This window comes from Danio rerio, chromosome 2, assembly GCF_052040795.2.
Source record: "Danio rerio strain M-AB ecotype USA chromosome 2, GRCz13ab, whole genome shotgun sequence".
In the NCBI taxonomy this organism is placed as follows: domain Eukaryota; kingdom Metazoa; phylum Chordata; class Actinopteri; order Cypriniformes; family Danionidae; genus Danio; species Danio rerio.
Window position 1 is genome coordinate 10,032,155 of NC_141022.1, and position 20,739 is coordinate 10,052,893.

The following is a 20,739-nucleotide window of genomic DNA, read 5'->3' on the forward strand; positions in this document are numbered from 1 at the left end:
TTAAAATGAGGACTTCTCTCCTCCTCAATCCCCGGGTCTGAATCCAAATACAGTGGATAGCAGTGTCTCTTGGCCTGTCTATTTCAACCATTAGCCATGCTGGTAATCTGGAGGATTTTAAACATGTGCAAACACAGCGGCACAGATATAGGCGATGTGTCTGAATGGTAACAAATTCAACTGATAAAAGATAAAGTCAACCATTCACCAATTCTTATACAGCTCTCCTGACAAAAATAATGGCTGCACACAAACAGCTTTGCTGTATCGGCCCCGACAGCATCGCAGAGAAAAACATGCAACAAACCCTGTGTATCATGGAAAAATGATTTGAATCACCAACACCTCCAGATATTTAGCACGCCAAATATCTCACAGGCATCGGCGACTCATCTGGGATTCTCTCAGATCGCGTCTTTGATAATTCATACTGTGTGATTTTCACTCACGTGCACGAGCACCAATTTGCCTGTGATTTCAAGCATTTGTCTGCAATTTCTCAAAACATGTCGGCGAGTCAAAATCGGGGCTAAATGATAAAAATCTGCAATGATAATATATGGTAACTCCTTGCTTGGATAACATGGACATGTCTCTTTTGTTGAAAAATAAGTTTTTGGTGACTGATATATATGTAAATCTAACAACATACATTTTCATGATTTTTAGAATGACTTAATGGGAGAGGGAGAAATATAATTTAATCTCATTTTGCAGTAGTAATGAACTGACATTTAGAGAAAAACGACTGATTTTGAACACCCATGGTATAGAGCATTACAAACATGTGACAGACTACTGAAGTTCTCACCTGTCTTTGCCGGTCTCCTTCTTGAAAACAGTGTCGCAGTAATTCATGCGCTCTTCTGTGGTGACGTAAATGCGAGCCTGTGGGTAGTTTTCAACCGCTTGTCGCAGCATGTTGTAAACAATGCCTTTCCCATCCTGCCTCATGTTGCGCAGTGGTCCCCAGACCACATAGACGGTCTCATTCCCCTGTCCGAAGAAGTGCTGGGGTTTTTGAATTAGCAGAGGAACACTTGTGTGAGACACAACCCTCAGATCTGTCCTGTGTCCCACATCCCTCTCAAAGCCCCGGGTGGGTGCGTTGTTCATTCTCCATATGCAAGAGGACTGGTCAATGTCAGCCCCTGCCTCACGTCCCAATATCTGGCCAGAGCTGGACACTACACTGCAGACCTCACAATGCAGCTTCAGCGGCTAAAGGAGAGAAGAGAAATTTGACTAATTATTATTGGTCATAGACATATGCTGATATTCAGTAATTTAATATATCGTCATAATAAACATTCACAATATTGATTATTGATATGGGCATGATATTGGTTAAAACCGACAATACAGTAATTGTTTTTTTGTATAATATACACACACCACCTGAAACATACTAAAAGTATTGTCACCAAGTTTTAGGACTTCAGTTGATTATTTGGTATCAGAAGTGGCTGATAGGAAAGGCGAAGGCCTCTAGATTATGCTTATTTTACCAAAATAAAATATGATCATGACTTGAACTTTGATTATTTAATTAGGACAGTAAGGTCTGACTCTGTCTTGTCAATTATCAGAAATATTGTACAGTATAGAAAATAAAGTCATGGTGCAGTGGAAAAATAATTCATATTGTCTATGACTCCCATGAGCTTGGAGAAGTGCATCTATACATCTCTGCAATGAGTCAAATAACATTAATAACGTCATCTGGAATAGTAAATAAAGTGTCCTTGCAGGACTCCCAGAGTTCATCAAGATACTTTGGATTTATCAATAATGCCTCCTACTTCATCTTACCCCAGACATGCTTAATAACGTTTATCTCTGGAGACTGGGCTGACCAATCTTGGGGCACCTTGACCTTCTTTGCTTTCAGGAATTTTGATGTGGAGGCTGAAGTATAAGGAGTGCTAACCAGCTGAAGAGTTTGCCCTCCCCTGTGGTTTGTAATGTAATGGGCAGCACAAATGTCTTGATACCTCAGGCTTGATGTTGCCATCCACTCTGCAGATCTCTCACACACCCTCATACTGAATGCAAGCTCAAATCCTAATTTTTCCTTCACGAACTTGACTGAATTCTGTAAGAATCTTGGGTCCATGCGAGTTCTAATAGGTCTCCTGATGTGTTTGTGATGATTGGGATGCTGCTCAAAAAATTATTCATCAGAAAAATCTACCTTCTGCCACTTTTCCGAATGATCAACTAGAAGTCAAGTTATTATATGTTGATCTTACAACTAGGATTGACGACAAGACTTTTGTCAGGTAGTGTGTATATATATTGCACTGTTAACCCTTACTGTAGATTATGCAGGAAATAACTGTAAAATAGCCAGTGTTTTGCTGTAATAAAAGGAAACAGTATTTTACTGTAAAAGGAGCAGAATTTGTATGAAATTTTGTAGTGCAAAGAATAAATTACAGTAATTTACTTTATGTACCCATTACAGATAGTTACTGTGATAATAAATGGTAAATTACTGCTCAACCATTATTACCCCATCTACTCTGATGCTTTATGTTGCTATATATATATAAATATAAATAAATATATATATATATATATATATATATATATATATATATATATATATATATATATATATATATATATATATATATATATATATATTAGGGATGTCACGATTTCGGTTTTTAAATTTATGCTCAATTTCGATTATCGAATCAAAAAATAGAATCGTCGATGCTGCCACGCCCCCATGTCACGTCAGCTTGGCTTGCCAAGCGGGAAAAAAAACAGGCTTGTTAAAGTGCTTGTTAAACTGCAGAAGCAGGAGACCCGTCGACAGAACTTAAACCCTCTCCTCTCTCAATGAAGTCGCCGGTGTGTAAGCATTTTGGATTTCCAGTGAGTTATGTTGACAACGTTCGTGTTGTCGACAAAAAAAAAACACAGTTTTGCAAGCTCTGCAATGTACGTATTACGTACGGTTCGTCCGATAGACAACACCGGCATCGCGATCCTCCACCCGCCCCCATTGCAAATTCACTCGCGAAAAGTACACACTCAGGCCCTGTTTACACTGTCTTTGTTTTTAAATGGCATTTTAGAACGACAACGATTTGACATACACAGTGGCATGTAGCATTTCTGAGCATCCCTTCTTCCTCACTACCTCTAAAAATGCACATCACGTGACCACACAGACACAAACGCACACACAGCCTTGCGCTCCAGACAGCAGGTCTAGGCAGTCAGAGGACTGCTTCAATCTTTCACTCACTTGTACTTAGTCATTTTAGCGAACACCTCAGATACTGTTGGCTGGTTCCTGTTGGTTGTGCGTCTTTTTTACCGACGCCATTATAACGACACAGATCACTGCCTATTCACGAGTCCTGCAGAAAAAGTGATTGACAGGTGGTAATTATGTGTGTATCTTGCCTTTATTCATTTACTGTATGATTTGTTTATGGGTAAAAAAAAGACCATGCAGGTCAGTAGTTTAAACGGTAGGCTACAAAAATGAATTGGTCATTAATTAGTTAATTATACATAATTGAAAAAATCAAATCGAATCGTGCCTTCAGAATCGAAAATGTAATTGAATCGAGAATTTGGAGGATCATGACACCCTTTATATATATATATAATTCACACACACACACACACACACACACACACACACACACACACACACACTATTGATCTTTGTTAAAGCTTCTCATCTTTATAACTTTAGATGAGATGAGATCTTTGTTTAAATTCGCTTGAAATCTCAAACAGGCACAAGTCTTCAAAAGCACGTCCAAATGAAAACTTTTCACTATATTAAAGTTAAACTTTGCTTAGACTCCATAAATCACATGCTCTGAACTGTGGTGGCTGGTTATTATAAATCCAACTTGACATTGCAGATTTTGCGATGTGACTATCGCAGATTCCCACATTGTGATAAGGATGCTAAAACTATATATTGTCCAGCTCTAATTGTTAGATTGTCTTTTAATAATATTCAGATTGTTGTATTGGAAGTGGTTGTTCATCACAGTCCCAAATGATTGAAGACTTATTAAGCAATTTGTTTCCAAACATACAACATTTTCATATTTTCACTGCACCTATTCAAATGCCTTTTGTTTGTTAACTATTACAATAAGTGTATATTTGTAAATAGCAGTTCATTTAAGTAAAGTCAATGTAATGGCAAATACAATAGCATTTATTAATCTTAGGTGCTGATAATTTCTTAGTTAATCCCAAAATATTCTTTGAAATTTAAAAGTCATAATCGATATATTAAAAGAGCTAATAACTAAATAATTCAGTTGTTTTTTAAACTAACTTTAACATATAATTATAATAAGGTTCACAGTTGATTTTAACGCATTAACTAACATTAAATAATAAGACTTTAATGAAGTGTTACCTACTGTAATTTGCGATCCTTTTGCAATTAATTATATTTATTATAGTATTTCTTTCTGTTGCTATTACTTTTAAAGTAATAATTTTTGCAGCTTAGGTCAGTATCGTGACGATAGAGTATACCATGGCAGAAGCCTAAAGGTTTATCTAAATCCTGCAAGCTAACATAGATCATTTTAACTCAACAATGATACAGAAATTGATTGGTTTGGAGTAGGTGCAATCAATTATGTGTACACATTTTTTTTTTCAAAACAAAACTCTACATACTACAAGAAACCTGCAAATAAATTTACAAAATGTAATACTAAATATGTCATAAAATGTTTGGTTAACACTACTAATAATATATCTAATAATATAATCAATATATCGTTAAAAAAGCAGAGTAAACCATGCACCATTACCCAGACTGCGATTCTGTCACCTTATGAACTACAAATCCCATTATGTAACCTCACACACACCTGTTTCTGGTTTACCGATGATCTATAATCTATATAAATGCCATTCTCAAGCATACTCATTGCTGAGTCTTGTTACTGTTTATGTGCATTTCAATGTGTTTACCTGTGTCAGCCTGTCTGTGTTTTGATCCCTAGACTGTTTACCCTGTTTTAACTGTTTTCTGCCTGCCCTGACCATTGCCTGCTATATGGAATACTCTTTGCTTCGGTTTACCCTTGCCTGTATAACTTTCCCATTGTATAATAAAAGCTACGTTTGGATCTCTTTTGTCAGCACATCCTGTCATAACACGTCAAGTCGATGGTTAGAGGTTTTCAGGTTCAAAATATCTTTAGAAAGAAACTAATAAAGGTTTGGAACCACTTGAGAGAAAGTAAATAGTGAGTGAACTTAAACAGTGAGCTCTTCAAACCAGCAGTGTAATAACGAAAAATCGAAACCATGGCATTAAATCTATTACAATGGCTTTCTATTTATCTATTTAAGAGATGCTGAGTGCTGTGAGATTGGCCTTACAAATTACAACCATGTTTGCTTTGCATGGCTGATCTGCCATCTGAGTCGGAGCGCAATATCCTATTGTCTATGACAGGATAATGGTGGTAGGGAACGATCAATAGCTTATGACACACCAGCAGATCAGTAACAATTTACAAGTAACTTCAGTTTTGCCTCTCTAAATGTTATGTTTTGCACATTATTCTATTAGAACAAAAACACAGAAAAAAAACAACCACTGAATTACTGCGACTCTGACACAGTGGAAAAACAGCAGGAAGCTTTCAGACACACTTAGCGCTTGGCAAATGATAGATATTTGGTTTCCAGATATGGAAATGAGATTATGTCCATCAACAGACCAAAAAACGTATATGGAAAGTAAATAAGATGCATATACTGCTTTGGCATACTGGGATATATGAAACTGCATCTGATTGAAATCCATTTGGCATTAAATTCATTTGGCTTCTGAATATTTGATTTGTTTTGTTTCATTAGCAATACAAGAATGTAAACAAATAGCGACTATGCAAACCCATATGAAAATAAGGTATACATATAGCCCTTTGCCACCGTGAAAGCAGCAGACAACATTTTTGTTGAGAAGATAATGTAACATTCTGAATTTTATTCAAAAAGAAGTGGTATAGAGTCAAGTGTCTAACACTTCCTAACAGTTTTGTTTTGTAAGCAATACAAGAATATAAAGAAATAGCAACTATACAAACCTAGAACCTATATGAAAATAAGGCAAAGCTATAGAATATACTGTATTGAACAAATAAGTGGAATAAAAATCGATCAATACATTTAATTTATTCATTGACTAACTAATTAATTTAAATTAAATTAAATAATGTTTCACAAAGATGTAGTGTTGTCACGATACTGTAATTTGTTACCTTTCGGTACTGAAATTCGAAAAACATCAATTTCCCGCTAACATTTGAGCACACTTTTAAACAGCACTGACATTGTGATTGTGTTCATGTGCTCAACACAAATGACTATGATTGGCTGTGAAGGTCGTTAGTTCACCGAACTCACCTGACATACGAGCAATCCACTGATGAATTGACTGATCTTCACTGCTTTTAAAGTGTCCCTGTATCTATGTTTACACTCAGTAAACAGCAGTAAGGGTAAGTAATAGTATTTAAGAACGCACTTAACAATCAAATGTTAGCGGGAAAAGGACAATTTTAAATTTCAGTACTTACTGGTACTGAATTCCAGTATCGTGACAACACTAGAAAAAAGGTAAAACATAAGCCCCTTTCTCACAGTGAAACCAGGAAATTTCCAGAATGACTTTACCGGTAAATTCAAAAGAGCACTGTTCACACAGGCAAGGACATTCTGGAAGAGACCATTTACACAAGGATGTCAAAATTTACCGGGTTTTTTGAAATCAAACCAGAAATAGCCTCTAAACGGCTGCGCTTGTATTTGTAAACGTAGAAATGGTCAGACTTTTGTTGATGGTTTTTTTAATTTAAAGTTTAAATTTATTTTTTATTTATTTATTAATTTATTTTTTTATTTTTTTTATTGTAACTTTTATTTAAAGCTTTAGCATTCATGCAGCTGCTATCTCTCAGAGACATTCAAAGGCAGCAGCTTGAACCACAGCTAAATGTTTACACATTTGACTACATTTCAAATTCCGTGGATGGATAAGTATTGAAAACAATTTTGATGAAATCATATGGAGGAACACTTTTGCATGTAGAAATGTACATAAAATATGTGTGTCCTGGCGCTCACTGGAGCACTTCTTCACATGCACTCACATCATGCAGCTGCAGCAGAGCTTGAAGGTAAACAAACAGCGGTTTATCATAAGCATTTTATCAATCATTTTTTCCACAGTTGGCATTTAGAAGTAACATAGAGGACTCTATTTTGACGGTCCATGCGCAGAGCGCAAAACGTAGGGCGCAAACGCTTTCAGGGTGTGTCAGAACGCATTTTTGCTAATTTAAGGACGGGAAAATCCGCTTTGTGCCGTGGCGCATGGTCTAAAAGAGTTGAGTTTATTTTCTTAATGAGTTATTGGTGTGTTTTGAGAATAAACCAATTAGAGTCTCATCTCCCATTCCCTTTAAGAGTCAGCTGCATCGCGCCATAAGCACATTTGCTATTTACAGGACGTAAAGTAAGTCTAAGTGGAAAAACTGAGCATTTCACAAGCAAACAGTTAACAGTTTTTTTAACAGAAAACTGTTAAACAGAGCATCTACTGCTCAAGAATGAGAGATAATCGATCTACTTTCACTTTCGCTCTTGCATAAGGAAACCTTTACGCACAGACATCAATTAGCCTATAAATAAATAATTGCGTTTGTTGCGCGCAAATATTTGTTTCAAAACTATTTCTAAATTCAGTTCTAATTTCCAGCAAACGAATGAATGAACAATAATAACGAAGTGTGTTCAAAAACCTGAGTTATATCCTAAAACACATGCTGTGCCCCTTATGGTCTAAAACCTGACAGGTGGGCAAATCTAAGCTTGTTTTTAATAAAACAAATATAAATATGGATACAATAATTAATACTGCTAATAATAATAACATTATATAAAAGCAAATTGTTATGAATGAACTGAAAAAGCCTCCCGAGATGAAGAAGACATAAAAGCAGTGATTTTTCATATTTATGTAGGCTAGAAAATAAAAATTTTTGTAATATTTTAAATCCTTTATATTTATATCCTATATCTATTCTTATTATCTCCTATATATATCCTTAGTATTTAAATTTTGTTCATATGTAAAGATATTTGCCTATTGCTCATTAAGCAGTGTGTAAGCGAGGCGCAACTCTGCGCTGGAGTTTAGACCGGGTTTGATTAGGTCTAATGAAAAATCTATTATAGTTTCTCAAAATAGCAACGCGCCAGCAGTGCCCCTCAGGACGCCTTCCTTTTTAGACCAGAACGCCTATGAGCGTACATTAGAGCGCTAATGCATTTGCTATTTAAACAGCGTAGCGCAATGCCTCAAAACGACTCTTGCACCAAGCTAAAACTAGCAAAAGACAATTGCGCCGCGCCTTGCGCCACATTGCGCCGGGTGTATGATAGGGCCCAAAAACGTCTGACTAACATCTAGCAGCTAAATGTGTCTGAAAAGATATTCAAAGGCTTTTATTTTCATAAACAGCGTGGACGTGAATGCGTCTGAATGTTCTGATTGGCTGGAGTAAACATCTCACATCAGCATGTTCTAAGCAAGAACACGCTTTTTCTGGTAATCTTCCTTCTGCGTTCACACAGCGCAGCATTCTGGGAAATTACCGGTAATGTTACAATTTCTCTTTCCAGAAAATTGTCGGAATGAATTTACTGGTATTTTCAAAAAGAATTTCTGGAAAATCACAGGCCATTTTTCAGAAAGGTCTGTATGTGTAAAAGTGGCTTTAGCATTAGATGGTGTATGCATGATGTTGAGAGTTATATTAATATAATGATCAGAAAGCTAACTCCATATTTGACTCTTTAATAAGTAAAAAGGTTTAGCATTTTTCACCGTGAGAGCAGCAGACAACATTTTTGTTGAGAGGGTAATGTAACTATCTGAATATTATTCAAAAAGAAGTGGTGTAGGGTCAAGTATCTAACAGTTCCTAACAGATATTTAAAGTCATGTGAGTAGAGCTGGATCCAAAAAGGCAAAAAAGAGGGACACTCTCAGAAAGAAATGCTAATTGCACAGGGATCCTTGAGAACATCTTAGTGGATTCAAGTGAATCCTGTTTTATCATTTCTAGTGTACAAATTGATGACTGGAGTTTCTTTGAGGAAAAATCCATCCCCCACACCCGATAAGAAAATAAATCATACTCATTCTCATTAAGACCCTTGGCCCAAACAGATGTAACGGAGAGGAACACTTAATAAGATAAAGATACAACTATATAACAGGCGAGAGAGACTTATCAAAAGGAATAATTAGTGTGTGAGAAGCCTGAAAAAGTAAACGGGAGTCCCAAGGCAATCCTTAAGCCCAGAAATCCACTCTGATACATTAGTAGAGGAACAAGGAGGTAAATTATATTGAGTTTGATCTTCTGAATATCTTCTTTATTTTCCTCTGCACCCACTTTGGACTGCGAAAGCAAGAATTTTCTAAGAACATGTGGGTATTATGAAAAATAGGAGAATATCTGTCACATTGTGACATCTTTAACCTTCATTCCACATGGAAAGGAGCTGGGTTACAATAGGATTTTTACATTTTATTTTATACTGCTCTAGTTGGGCACAGTAGAACTGCCCTACTATGGGAGTGGGTGTACAGGTGGAAGCTGTAGAGTAATTGGCTTGGCCAGATGTTTAGAACCAGAAAGTGAAAGACCTGATAAATTAAAATTAGACTAAAAAATATGCAAAAGAATCAGGATTAGCTCCAAAAGTAGAAACATAGAGGTCAGAATTAAAAGAACAAGGATTAATATCTTTTTGATCTGTATTATTGTCTCCAGGTAGGAACTTTAAAGTATACATAATACAAAATATTCACTATTGTGTAATAAGAGATAAAAAGGATTTGGTCTACTCCTCTGAAAATAGCATTTCTGCCAGGAACTTTGAATCAGAAATTTTGCCCTTGATGCCTAATTAACTAAGTTCAGGCCTGTCTGCCATGATTTTATCGAGTATGTTATAAACAAAACCAAAAAAAAAAAAGAAGAATTGGCTCGCTCGAAGAAAAGAAAGTATATGAACTGTTCATCAGGATTTAACAACTGCCATCAATATCTATGAGTGAGAATGGGATACATTGTTAAAGTTTGTCTAAAAAAAAGCCTGAGATTCATATAATCCAGATCTATTTTAAATGTGGAACATTGCAGAATACATAACTGCATCCATTATTATTTTAAAGTCTAAAGTTGAAAACATTTTAATCAGCAGTAAAAGAAGTATAAATGAAAATAAGTGCAAAATACTTATACCACACTAATGTTTTATTTTACTCTATCATTTCTTCATCTAAATTAATGATATTTAAAGTTCTCTGCACTGACACATTGTAAATCTTTTTGTTGCTTCCAACTTTTTGAACTGTAAGCTTTTTTTTAAGCTATGTCAGTCTCTAGACTCAAATAATCAAAAAGAGCACTGTTATTGCAACTTAAAAATTAAAGATCACACTGTACAGTAGGTATCGAGAAGAAATTGCATTTCCACTAAGCAGTACAGTTTAGTATGGGTCAACCTGATCAGGCTTGTGTTTCGACTGCCAACAGTAACTTTACTTGGTATAATGTAGGCCAGAATGTTGCAATTGACGCCATTTCCGCAAAGAATAAAACCATATGAACCATTCAGAACCATTCGTTAAATTACAGAAATTTACCCTAAAATAACAGACGTGAAAATTACAGAAATTTACTGTGAAATAACAGCCGTTAAATTACAGAAATGTACTGTAAAATAACACACGTTAAATTACAGAAATTTACTTTAAAATAACAGACGTTAAATTACAAAAATTTACTTTAAATTAAAGACGTTAAAGTACAGAAATTTACTGTGAAATAACAGCCTTTATATTACAGAAATTTACAGTGAAATAACAGCTGTTAAATTACAAAAATTTACTTATAATAAACAGACGTTAAATTACAGAAATTTACTGCAAAATAGCAGTCTTTAAATTACAGACATTTACCGTAAAATAACAGCCGTTAAATTACAGAAATTTGTCGTAAAATAACAGACGTTAAATTACAGAAATTTACAGTAAAATAACAGACGTTAAATTACAGAAATTTACTGTAAAATAACAGCCATTAAATTGCACAAATTTACCATAAAATAACAGATGTTAAATTACAGAAATTTACCGTAAAATAGCAGCCTTTAAATTACAGACATTTACCGTAAAATAACAGACGTTAAATTACAGTATTTTGCCATAAAATAACAGACGTTAAATTACAGAAATTTGCCATAAAATAACAGTCACTAAATTACAGAAATTTACCTTAAAATAACAGACGTTAAATTACAGAAATTTACTGTAAAATAACAGCTGTTAAATTACAGAAATTATTGTAAAATAACAGTTGTTAAATTACAGAAATTAACTGTAAAATAACAGTCAATAATTTACAGAAATGTACTGTAAAACTAAAGATGTTTAATTACAGAAATTCATCGTAAAATAACAGACGATAAATTACAGATATTTACTGTAAAATAACAGCCAATAAATAACTGACAATAAATTACAGAAATGTATCGAAAATTTTATATTTAGGAAAATTTCTGTAATTTATTGTCCATTATTTTATGGTAAATGTCTGTAATTTAATGTTATTATTTTACATTTTGTTTCTGGCACCCCAGCTGTACGTATTTTTTCCGGTACCCTTAAACTATGGAACAAACTAAGAACAAACCCTGATCCATCAAACCCCCTTAGTGAAATAACCAGAATCAGCTATTGTTTTCATTGTACCAGAATTTTGACTTCAATATGATATCCAAATTAAGTATTACCATACCAATACTAAATCGATACCATGTCCAAGAAAGATTAGTAGAACTTTCATAATTAAAAGTATATCTACACGGGCTCCATGACCACATCAATGGCTAATATGTAAACAAAGGAAGAAAAGGGAAATTTTAGCTCACAGTACAATAATAAATAATAAGTACAGGACATCTTCAATCCCACTGCTAAACTAGAGCCCATCCAGTAATCATCTCCCCACATGTGTCAGAGCCTACTGTAGTTGAGGAGCCAGAAGCCACAACAAAGATAATGTCAATACACAAGTATACACTACAGGGTCATTGCTTTGCACCTGAGCTTAGTGTGAAGTCTGACCATGCAGGTAAATAAAGAATTCAATAGTTTCTCCTTAATCTCTTTCATCAACCAACTCTTAAACTCTTTCATCAACTGGAGTTTACTCATGTATACAAATAGCTAAGACATGTCAATTATGACAATTCATTACGACACTCATTTGCCACTTTATTAGGTACACCTCACTAGTACCAGGTTGGACCCATTTTGCCTTCAGAACTGCCTTACTCTTTCGTGGCATAGATTCAACAAGGTACTGGAAAATTCTCCAAAGATTTTGGTCCATATTGACATTATAGCATCACGCAGGTGCCACAGATTTGTCGGCTGCACATCCATGATGTAAATCTATCATTTCACCACATCCCAAAGGTGTGCTAATGGAATTGAGATCTGGTGACTGTGGAGGCCACTTGAGCACAGCAAACTCATTATCATGTTTAAGTAACCAGTCTGTGGCACTGACAATATGACTAATTGGTTCTAATGGGTCCAAAGTGTACCAAGAAAATATCCCCCACACCATTACACTACCAGCAGCAGCACTGTAGATACAAGGCAGGATGGATCCATGCTTTCATGTTGTTGACGCCAATTTCTGACCCTGCCATCTGAATGTCGTTGCAGAAATGAAGAATCATCAGACCAGGCAACGTTCTTCCAATCTTCTATTGTCCAATTTTGATGAGCCTGTGCAAACTGATGCCTCAGTTTCCTGTTCTTAGCTGACAGGAGTGGCACCCGGTGTGGTTTTCTGCTGCTGTAGCCCATCTGCCTCAAGGTTTGATGTGTCGTGCGTTCAGAGATGCCCTTCTGCATACCTCAGTTGTAATGAGTAGTTATTTGAGTTACTGTTGCCTTTCTAGCAAGAAGGTCACTGGTTCAGTTGGCATTTCTGTGTGGAGTTTGCATGTTCTCCTTGTGCTGGCGAGGGTTTCCTCGGGGTGCTCTGGCTTCCCCCACAGTCCAAAAAAAAGCAAACACTTAGTCTTGTTATCAGACCCTTCATACTTGAATCTCTTGAATCTAAATAACAAATGCACATAATCACAAATACTAAATGCAGTAAATGTCCAATTGTGTGGTTAGTGTGTTATTCAGTGTCCCAAGGCTGAAAAGGCATTAAATACTTGGTTGATCTCCTGCTGTATGAAAGAATGTTCTTAATAGAGTACAGCTTAAAGTTCAAAACAATCATTTGAGACATATTAGTCAACAAACTAGCTGAACTAAACATCTCCCGCCTATCTGCAGTCAGATAAAGAGCTTTCTTACCAACCACCGACAGTCTTGGCCATAACCTTTCCCTCATAATCACCCTCAGCACCACACTTTACATCAACAGGAAAACAGTCCACACCTTCAAATAACTGTGAGAACACATAGCCTCTCTTTGTCTGCCAAAACCCCAGCAATTACCAAAAAGGCATGGCAGCTGCTACTATATCTGTAGGGGAAAACAACCAGGAGTGTAACCTGTTAGTGGGATTACATCCTCTCTAAAAATTCATTAAGATGCTTTACAGTCTGTTCCACCACGATTTTGTAGGTCAAAAAGTAATCTCAATACGCCTACTGTATATGACACTGCCAGCAGAGCGCAGTTTTTAAGTGTAAAGTACATGCCCTTGGTGTGGATACCAGCCTCAGTGTTACTTGCTGTTAAAGGGCAAGTCACATATTTCTGTCAAAATAAATGTCAGTGGAAGCACGTTTATAGACTCTGATAAGATTAAGTCATGTAGGAACCTAATCCTAGGCTGATAGCATACACTAATGGCATAGTCAATCAAACACCCTGGGGTTTACTGCAAATGAGCACAAAAACAGAGAAGAAAAAGACGTCTGTGTTGAACAGTTCAACACAGTTCAACACAGGTAGTTGGGGGTAGTTGGTCAGGTCCAGATTTCAAGAGCTACCTGTAGTGTTGGGCTTATTATAGCTAAATCTCCAACACGGTTCTTTAAAACATTACAATGTCCTTTCCTGCAATATCTGAATGTATATCCTGTGCAAAATTCTTTATAGATGTCCAGTCCTTTGTAACGGTGGTCACACAAAAAAAAAAATATGTACACCTACATAAGTCACTCAAACAGTATTATATGTCTTAACACTAAAAATGAAAAATAAAAATAATAATTACTATGGCGGCGGCGTAATGCAATGTGCTGACCACTGGACCACAATGGCGCTGATATGCTGGTGTGTTTAAGTATTGCACTGTTACCTGCAAGACTTTTAATCACAGTAATACGTTCTATTGATGGCTTAATCTTTTTCTCCCCTTTTTAGATCTCTGATCAAGTTATGTCAGATTTATTAATGTAGTGAATCATCTGATTTTCTTTGAGCAGGTGTAATATTCATTAATAGTAGTCATTCGAATTCTTATATTCACTAAGGTGCCGCTGTTTGGGATCTAAAGATAGGTCATCTTTAACCTGGAGGCTGCATTTTGCTCACGGACAGCGAGAAAATAAATTAAAAGAGTGGAGCCATGGAAAAATAATGAACAAAAAGAGTGAGGCTATGGTCAAAGAAATAAATAAATGAAAAAAGTGCTAGGGACACCGGCCCTCGGGCCAAAAAACGGACTATAAAAATGGTAATTCTCCCAGTCCTCCTGATTAGCCAACCTAGGCCTGACTGGATCTCAAATTGGAAAAATATGAAGTTACTAAGTTCTTGTTTTAAATTAGCAGATTGTTATTAAAGCAATTAAATAGTGAACCCATATTAACAATTTATTCATTTCTCATCATTTAAAAATTATAATAGTCATAATATATCAATTCACGACTAGACATTTTTACATATATTAACAATATCATTTCTATTAATATAGCTGGTGTCCTCCCCTGAAATATCATCATGGCCTCCTGAAGTTGAAAACCACTGGTATAGGTGATTAGTTTAAATGAAACTGCGATTTTGGTGGGTGAAATTTTCTTGAAACTGGGTCTCAAATTGGAAAAATATGACATTGCGTAACATACATGACATACATTTTTTACGTAACGTACTTAACGCATGCTACTGCTACATTACGTAACAACAACAAAATAAAACAATGGAAAACTACAAGTGTGAGTTTGTGCTGCAGAAGCTACTAAGCTCAACAGCGCCGCAGCCCTGCGTAGTTTAGTTCCAGCCCAAGTATCTGTAGGTATCAAACAAAACTAAAGCACTCAAGTAGTTAGATCAGGTGTGTTTCATTTAAGGGCCTACTCACACTATGCTATCCGTACCATGGCCAGGCCCGTTTCCCGGATCGTTTGAGGAGCGTGAGTGCGCTGAATTGGGCTCAGGGTTCCTGAGCGCGGTTGACTTGGGCTTTGAAACTGAAATTGAAACTAAAACTGAAACTGAAAGCGAGACGCAACTGGGACTGTTTCATATAGATTTATTAATCATTCTTACTGTTCAGTGAACGCAAACTGCCGTAGTTAATTAAAGGCGCAAACTCCCCACTGCACGACAGCTGCACGCCTTCAGCAGACCTACTTATTCCTGCAGCACGAGGGCTTTATGGTTGTTTATGAGCGCCAAAAGTGGCGGATCTGTTCGGCGAAATATCTGACTGCGTGTCACTGCATCCCTAAGGACTGTCATCCCTAAGGACTGTTTGCACCATATACTGGACAGGCATGTAACTGCATAATATTTGGTACGTTTCAGTGGTTTTGTGTGTATGCCGATATATTTGGCCAAAAAAAGATTAAAAAGAAAAATAGATTTGTGGGAAATAAATTGGTATTCCCTCTAGATAGTCTTTATAGTCCTCAGACAAGCTGGTACATGTTTATTCCATAGAGCTGACAACTCCACAAATTAATTGTAGCCCTGAAAAATAACATACCACATTTTCCTGTACTGCAGATTCACACTCTTGTTTCATATAAACATAGCTGCCGCCATCTTACAAAATTAATCTTAAATTAAATCAGAGGAGTTCAAGAATGAACTTGTACACAGTATTGAAATATAAAATAATAAACTTATTTTTAAAACAACCTTGTCATAATAAGTGCCATGAGTACTAAGACGACACACAATACCTTATTCATAGCTCAAACCTTTTCCATTAACTTGTCTAAAACTCGCAGCTGTAACTGTTTTCTTTGAGGAAGCTTTGCATTTATAAGATCATTAAAGTCAAAGTGATTATACTGATCAAGAATACATCTACTAAGATGAAATAATGTTCAATGCCTATTTTTATACATCCGTTTTGACTTTGGTTTTCTCAAAGCAAGTCCATAATCCACATGGAAAGCACACAAGAACATGTGAGAATGATCGTTTTTAACTTACTGACAGCTTACACAGCAACCTGCCTAAATCCTGACATGTCACCTAATCGAAAAGCCACAACCTTAACCTTTATGACCTCATGGGACACCCAGAATGAATAATGGAAAACACAATACAAAAGTTGATTACACTTGGCCTTATGTTAGCTGCAATACGGAAAGGGACATATTGATGCTGGACATTTTTTTATTGTGGCTTTATGAAAATAAAAAAGCTCTGAATCTTGCTGGCTTTTAGAACACTGATGGTGTTGTTTACGTGGCTGATGGCCCATTGTGGACTGGGTCCCTGTTGAGCCAGTTCAGTTACTTGTGATTCATGTGTGTTTCTGAGGGCTAGAAAGTTGCTTGAAATGCAAATTGATATGTTTGGGCTCAGGGCAGCTGTGTGGATGAATGTATTAAAATATGGTAATGTTCACCGGTGATACTATTGTGGAACCCGTGAAAGAAAGTGAATAATGCACCACTTGTTCTTAAAACCAAGAGAATGCTAGTTATTCATTACAGCTGAAGAGAAAAATAAAAAATAAAAATGCTTCATCCGCAACTTCAATTTATTACCCTAAACCACAGTCCTGTGAACAAAACGGGTTTCATATGCTAGTATATATACAGTATATATTAGGGATGTAACGGTATCAGAATGTCACGGTACGGTAATACCTCGGTATGAATGGCACGGTACGGTTTTATAGGAAAAACAAAACTAATGAAAAGACTCCAAAAAAAGTGCCAAAAGTATTTATTTACCTTAGCACTGAACATATCAATGACATACAAATTAGCCATCTATCTGTAAGCTTTGAAACAGGAACTTTAATTTTTCAATTTTAATAACAAAAAATTATTAAACCATGTAAAAAAATTAAGTTTTAATTTAGTATTGTTGAAAACTCATCACATTCAACATTTAATCACTCACTCACTTAGATAGAGATGGGTTTTAAGGAAAATTATCATATAACTATAATCTGGTAAAAGCTGGGATCTCTGGGCATGTCCCTTGCAACAGAAAAAAAACCCTTTCATTTGGGACTGAGGTTTCTGGGACAGAGATATGACTTGGCCCAGGTTGACAGCAGTGGGAAATGTTGTGCATTGTCTTTTCCCCACTTGAGAGGACAAGCCATGTCTGAGATAGAGGTCTCTTTGCGGTACAAATCAATGTCTGCATCAATCTGAACAGTGTGCTGTATTCTGCAGTCCCCATGACTGTTTTTAGTCGTATTCCCCAACTTGTATTTCACCACAGTCTGGCAGTGCCTGCATACCAGTTTTTTTTTGTCTGTCACCTTTTCTCCTTTCTCGTATCTTTTTAAAGAGAAACCGAAATGCTTCCACACATCTGATTTAAAACCCGCTTTAGGTTCGATCATTTCCAGCTCTTTTTCATCCCCGCTACTAGCAGCACACTCCATTTCCGCATTACTGGATCTGTAGCGACAACAGACCGCAAAGGATGATGGCCAAGCCTGGGCTGATGGGAATTGTAGTTTCCGCTACTTCCCATTCGCTTCATTCGCCTGAGCAAATTTTCTCAGAAGACCTATAGTTTTACCGAGTCATGCGACTACGGTAATATTGAAAAGAATTGCTATTGCGGTATGACGGTATTTACAATAAAAATGAAAAGACATTTTTTTTTGCAAAAATCATACTCACGTAAAAGTACCATTACTTGCCTAAAAATGTAGTGCAAGTAGACTGTTACATCCCTAGTATATATATAATATATATTTGGACAAAGTGTGATGCTTAAAGAGTGCTCTTCTAATAGCACAGATTCATTCACACAAGGGTGTAACTTTGGTTTGAGAAGTGGGAAGGTCACAAAAATATTTAATATAAAAATAGAAATAATTGGATGAACCGATACCACTTTTTTGACAAACTAATACAAGTACAAGTATTTTAATTTGTGTACATGCGATACCGAGTATAGGAACTTTAAACTTTTTAGATTTGGTTTCAATGAAAGTGCAATTAATTTGAAAGAAGGTTTTAAAATTTTTAACAGAAGGTTATTCCAAGCCAAGAATATATACAACTTGTTGACAGCCCTGTCGATTAAGCAGGGACATTTAAAGAACAAGTTATCCTTGCGCTGACACTCATCCACGACTTCACATATATTACATGATCAAATGTGTGTTGATCATCCCACAATGTTTCAGAGTTTTCTTGTCTTTCCGACCGAGTTCATTCTTCTGAGGTCCAATGAATGATTTTTTTTCATTAACAGTAAAAAACTGTTTAATATAAGCTTCTCTGAAACGATGAATATTTCACTTTAATTATATTTATATTATTATTTTATTTAAGCCGAAGCATATATAGCGGACTTATTTTGAAGCACTTCACCTCTGTTACTCATTGTTATTGTTTATTTTGTAGATAACTGACCAATAAAACATACATTAAAGAGTTCACACTTAGCTGATGATTAATTATAAGCTTGTTTGGCATGCTTTTCCGGGAGAGAGCCCTGAGCTCATAAGATCCTCGAGCCCGGGGCTCCCTCCCGTTGCAAGGCAAGAGGGGAGTTTGAGCTCAGGTAGATCTCGAGAACTCCCCTGCTGTAGTAACTAATGAACAGATAGTGATTGCTCTTAAGAGATAACTACTTACTAGGAGCATGTGTATGGTGCTGATTTGGATTAGTCAATTAACTTAAGTTGCATGGAAATCAGGTAACACGGGGGAAATCCAAATGAGCACGGGGAGAAAGTGCAAACTCCGCACAGAAACGTCTACTGGTTTGCTAAAGCCTGGAACTAGAGACGTTCTTGCTGTGAGGCAACAGTGCTAAGCACTGTCATCCATCTAGGAAGAAGGAGGAGCAGGGGTGGATGGAGGGATTCTTCCAAACGAAGATATCGGTGGTATGTAACCCAGGATATTTGTAGTAGCTTAGGAGTCGTTTGATTGGTGCATTGAGAATTAGATAATGCGGATCCAGCCACTAGCAATCATAAGCACGTGATCCTCTCTAAATTAGTTTATAAATAAACTTCACTTAAAATTAAGATATTAATTTATTTCCAAAGAAAATATATAAAGTGTTTTTTGTTTTTTTTTACGCCTGTCTTACACATCTTTGTGGGTGTATGAATTTAAGTAAGGATTTAATTAATGCGCCACTGTAAGTTGTTGTGTAACAAACTTGCGTCATAGAACTATTTGCTGTATTCGTAATATAAGTCATAATTTTAAGTCATATGTCTTAAGCATTTGATTTTTCCTCAGTGCTGATGAGCCTTCATTTTCTCTATCTCCCTTGTGTCAAGTTAAGGCGAAGGTGTGTTTAATAAGTAAAATTGGCCACAATTTAGTTTGCATGTGTCAAACTGGCAGGAAAATACTCATTTGAAATACATTAAATCCAAAGGCTGGCTATTTTACTGGTAATAAGGGATAATCGTGATATTACAGATTTCAAAGAAAATGTAGACTAAATATTAAAAAAGGAAACACAAGTTTGACAAGGGCGAGGCAGTGGCGCAGTAGGTAGCGCTGTTGCCTCACAGCTGTTGCCTCACAACGCTGGGTTGCTGGTTCGAACCTCGGCTCAGTTGGCATTTCTGTGTGGAGTTTGCATGTTTTCCCTGCCTTCGCGTGGGTTTCCACTGGGTGCTCCGGTTTCCCCCACAGTCCAAAGACATGCGGTACAGGTGAATTGGGTAGGCTAAATTGTCCGTAGTGTGTGTGTGAATGTGTGTGTGAATGTTTCCCAAAGATGGATTTCAGCTGGAAGGGTATCCGCTGCGTGGAAACTTGCTGGATAAGGTGGCGGTTCATTCCGCTGTGGCGACCCCCGATAAATAAAGTGACTAAGCCGACAAGAAAATTAATGAATGAATTTGACAGTTTGACAGCAACAGATCCTATCAATGCCCTTAAATAATGTAGATAATAGTTGACAGCAATCATCAAGTGTTTATTGGGATTGTGTCGTCTGTCGTTAACAGAAACGGGCAACCACAGTGATGTTCAGCTCTGATAAGCGTGCTTTCACTTAGCCTGTAGTCGTCTATATAATATAGAATTTTTTTACATGTAATGTTCCATTACTTAAAATTTCTTTATTTTTTATATTTATCGTATATAAATAAAATTAGCACTAGCTTGTTTCGCTCTAATTATTATGCAAGGATCAAATTGCAAATTGGTATATTCTTCAGTAACCTACACACTTGTTAACAATGTATTTTATA

The 20,739-nt window shown here is 36.3% G+C and overlaps 2 protein-coding genes across 4 annotated transcripts in view; one reads left to right on the forward strand and one right to left on the reverse strand.

Annotated features, from left to right (window-relative positions):
• The window catches only part of zzz3 (zinc finger, ZZ-type containing 3), a 675,084-nt gene that overhangs the window by 585,549 nt on the left and 68,796 nt on the right, over nucleotides 1-20,739 (forward strand). The gene's annotated exons all lie outside the window — the stretch shown is intronic.
• st6galnac3 (ST6 (alpha-N-acetyl-neuraminyl-2,3-beta-galactosyl-1,3)-N-acetylgalactosaminide alpha-2,6-sialyltransferase 3) overlaps nucleotides 1-20,739 on the reverse strand; it is a 136,004-nt gene that overhangs the window by 43,263 nt on the left and 72,002 nt on the right. The window contains exon 3 of one of the 3 annotated variants that reach the window (XR_015477539.1): nucleotides 625-1,221. Coding sequence is in view for 1 of the 3 variants with exons in the window: in NM_212625.2 (NP_997790.1) it covers nucleotides 812-1,221 (410 nt within the window). In the remaining 2 variants the exon portion in view is untranslated. 3 annotated transcript variants of the gene reach the window in all.